Source organism: Porites lutea, chromosome 8, assembly GCF_958299795.1.
Source record: "Porites lutea chromosome 8, jaPorLute2.1, whole genome shotgun sequence".
Classification (NCBI taxonomy): domain Eukaryota; kingdom Metazoa; phylum Cnidaria; class Anthozoa; order Scleractinia; family Poritidae; genus Porites; species Porites lutea.
The window spans coordinates 10,428,854-10,433,068 of NC_133208.1; the positions used below are offsets into that span (position 1 = coordinate 10,428,854).

At 41.9% G+C, this 4,215-nt stretch overlaps 1 protein-coding gene across 1 annotated transcript; it reads left to right on the forward strand.

Moving 5' to 3' along the window:
• Nucleotides 1-1,057: 1,057 nt before the first annotated feature.
• Nucleotides 1,058-3,430, forward strand: LOC140945176 (uncharacterized). Its single transcript, XM_073394231.1, has 4 exons — nt 1,058-1,224; nt 1,599-2,256; nt 2,578-2,732; nt 2,815-3,430. Exons 1-4 carry the CDS (start codon nt 1,058-1,060, stop codon nt 3,428-3,430), a joined length of 1,596 nt encoding a protein of 531 aa, XP_073250332.1.
• Nucleotides 3,431-4,215: the final 785 nt, after the last annotated feature.

The following is a 4,215-nucleotide window of genomic DNA, read 5'->3' on the forward strand; positions in this document are numbered from 1 at the left end:
CTACTCTGAGAAAGGTGGCAAAGGTCCAGCTTCTAAACATCCAAACAGATTACCCTTTGATTTAATGCACAAAAAGAAAAATTGTATGATCAAGATCAAAAACAGATGAATTATGCTGTGCTCGTGGCATCGTAACAATGAACGAGTACGTAGACGGCGATCCTCAGAAGCAATATAGAAATCTAAGAGATGGAAGACCCATTCAAGAACGCCTAGCTAAGCAGCTTCACCAAGAGGCAGGGGTACCAGAGGGTCCCTGTGGCTTTGAGGAAGTAGAAAAATTTCAAATGTTTCTAGGATCCCAAGGCTACAAAATCATCGTGGTTGATTACGTATCTTGTGCCTGTATTTTTCAAGGCAATGTACATCAGTACAGCAAAGTCATTTATTTGCTTAAACACGAGAATCACTACAATGGATTAACAAGCATTATTGCTTTTTTGAATCGGTCGTACTTTTGCCTTTATTGCTGTAAAGGGTACGATGTAGACGACGCAGCAAACCATTCTTGTATGGGACGTAACTGCGCAAGTTGTCAACGAACACGTTCTCAGAAAAATAAAGGGGGTTGCCTAGATTTTTCCTCAGGCAAGAAACGTACAATTCACTGCAATGGCTGTCAGCGTGATTTCTATGGTCCAGACTGTTTCAAAGCTCATAAAGAACCAAACGGCAAGAAAAAAGTCAGTCTTTGTCAGAAACTAAAGAATTGTCTAAAATGCTGTAAAGGTTATAAAGTGAATCCAAAGAAGCCTCACAAATGCTACCACGACACTTGCCGTCACTGCCATGAATTTGTGGAAATATACAACCACAAAAGTTACATTCAACGTGTTGAAGATGTAGACGATGAGGAACACGACGATGATGATGATGACGAGGAAAAGAAGCTACCACCTCTCATGGTGTTTGCTGATACGAATGTTTGATAGAACCCACAGAGCAGGGAAAGCATTTATTCATAGCAGATTTGACTCGATATGCTACTGAAGAAGATCCACACAATGTTTCTCATGCCTTTAGTGGCGAAACCTGCATTCAAAAGTTTATGGACCCGATGAATCAACTAACAGAAGTGGGAGACAAACAGCGCGATTTATTTATAATTTTTCACAACCTCAAGGGTTTTGATAGTAACTTTATCATCGAGGAACTTTACCGTCAGGGTATTAAGGTGAAAAACCAGCTTACGACGGGCGCCAAAACCCTGAAGTTCCATTACTGGTATCTGAACGCCATGATTACCTGCAAAGATTCACTTTGTTTTCTCCCAATGCCACTGGCAGAGTTGCCTGAAACATTCAATTTCGTCGAGCTTCATAAAGATTTCTTTCCGCATGCGTTCCATACGAGAGAGAGTTTAACTTACAGGGGTTGTCTACCGGCAAGACACTAGTTTCAGCCACAAGCAATGAAGAAAAAGAATTGACTGAATTGGCAAGAAGTGAAGAACATGTCCTCTGGGAGCAGTTAAACAAGTACTGCCATTCTGATGTAATGGTCTTAAAAGCTGCCTGTCGAAAGTTTATACAAGAATTTAAAGAGGAAGCAGGGTTTAATCCTATAGAATAATGTGCCACCATTGCTTCTGCATGCAGTTTATTCTGGCGAAGAGATCTTATCCCCGAGGATACCATTGCCATAGAGCCATTGAATGGCTTGTGTGGTGCTAATGTGAATGAAAGTACAGCAGCACTAGAATGGTTATGTTTTGAAGATTTTAAACTAGGAGGAAATAAACTACGCCATGTCCGCAACGTGAAAGAGGAAAAGGTGATCACGCAAGGCAAGGCTCTGTTTGTCGATGGCTATGACGAAACTACCAAAACGGTCTATGCATTTCATGGTTGCTTTTATCGTGGGTGTGTTAAATGTTTTTCAAACCATCGCTACAGGAAACACAATTGTCATCCACATCGTGCCATCTCAGAAATCTATGAAGCCACCTGTAAAAAGACACAGAAGTTACGTCAAGCAGGCTATACGGTGATTGAGAAATGGGAGCATGATTTTGAGATTAAGAAGAAAACAAACCCCACTCTCATGGAATTTTTGAAGACCTTTCAGCTGTCTGAGCCATTGAACCCTAGAGATAGCTTCTTTGGTGGTAGAACCCATGGAGTGCGTTTACATTGTGTTGCAGCAGCAAGAGACGAAATTCGCTTTACCCGTACGTCAACAAAACAAAAACGTATCCAGTGGGTCACCCCGAGATTTTGGTCAATCCAACAAATCAAGATATTGGCAGCTACCTTGGTACAGCAAAAGTCAAGATTCTCCCAGTACCCCATTTGTATCAACCAGAACTCCCCGTCCACATTGGTGGCAAACTCATGTTTCCCCTATGTACACAATGCGTAAAGGAAGAATTGGAAAAACAATGGTTGACTCGTACAGCGGTTTGCACCCACACTGCGGAGGAACGCTGTATAACGGGAACTTGGTGCACACCTGAGTTGCAGAAAGCTGTGGACCTTGGTTAAGATCCTAAAAATTCCCGAGGTGTGGCATTTTCCTGAAAATCAGCGCAAAGAGGGTTTGTTTGCAGACTATGTAAATAAATGGTTCAAAAATAAGACTGAAGCATCGGGTTGGCCCAAGAATTGTACCACAGAGGCAGTAAAGTCAGAGTACATCAATGCTTACTATGACCGTGAAGGGGTTCAGCTAGAGCCTGCAAAAGTGGCCAAAAACGGGGGACGGAAACAAGTGGCGAAACTTATGCTCAACAGGTAATTAAAATTAGAATGAAAAGATAGGACAAAGATCTTCAAAGAATCAGTGTTTGATTTGTTTCCCTCTTTGTATTTTCAGCTTCTGGGGCGAATTCGGCGAGAAACCCAACAAGACTCAAACCTTTACCGTCACAAGTCCTGCAGAGCTATATGCAATAATAGAAGATGTTGGTAACAACATTCACGACATACGAATTTGCACTGATGATATAGTCGAAATTGATGTCAGTAAAGCTGTAGAAGAGGTCATTCTAAGCAATAAAACCAACATTTTTATCGCGAGTTTCACCACGTCATGGGCTCGCTTAGAGTTGTACAAGTATTTAGAGCTGCTGAAAGAGCAGGTCCTATACTTTGATACAGACAGCATCATTTATCTTTGGCGTAACGGTTTACCTGAAGTGGAGACAGGCCCGTTTTTGGGTCAGATGAAAGACGAAACCGCTGGCGTACCCATACAGGAGTTTGCGACAGGGGGTCCAAAAAATTACACTTACATGCTACAAAATGGTGAGACAGAATGCAAAATACGCGGTTTTACTCAGGATGAGCAGGGCAGGGCTCTGTTGAATTTTGATTCCATGAAAAGTCACATTTTAGCTGCGATCAGAAACCCTGGGAATGCACCACAACCTATTGCGGTACCTGTAAGCGTGAATATGGACACCAATAGGACCACCAAGAAATCTGTCTAACCCCCAAAGTCAAGAATTCTGGCCTTGTCTTTGAAAAGCGGGTGATTCAAACAAAAGATTGTAGCAGCAAACCTTATGGTTATAATTGGATAGGGCAACACACTTAAACTAGGCCTCCTAAAGCTTTTTAAGTTAGCATTTTTTGCCTAGAGATTTGTACGGTAGGTTATTGATTGAATAAAAGTGTGTAAGGATTATTTCTGTGTGATTGATTTACTTGACTACTTATCTCTTAAACAGAGCTAGATTGCCCTAAGCCCACTCCCTTGCCCTAAAAACACTCTCTTCCCCTAACCCCTCCCCTCCCACTCTAACAGAGATTGCGAGGGTCTGGATGCTAGTGAGATGGAGTTGCTGACTCAGCGTTTTTCAGGCATAAAAAGGCAGAATGATTTTAGCGAACGTGTTAAATAGCAGTCACAATGCAGACAGCATCTATGCAAGATTTGGAACAATTTTCATACTGGCAAGACAAACGTCTGACTAGCTCTCATTGCTATGAGAGATTGCTAAAGAGATGCGGTACAACAGAAAATCGAGTGAAATGCCCAGAGTGTTACTTCACTTTTGGATACAAACACGTTATGTTACATGTAAGACAGTAACATTCGAACAACCCATTGCGTTTTCCATGGATGTTTTGCGATAAGGTATTGACATCTGCTCAAAGCTTGACCCTACACATGAAGACCGCTTATGCTGATGAAAAACCTTGCTTTGACTGCTGGTACTGCAATGCCACGTTTACAAGACAAAATGCAAGACAAGATCACATGCGTCGTGTG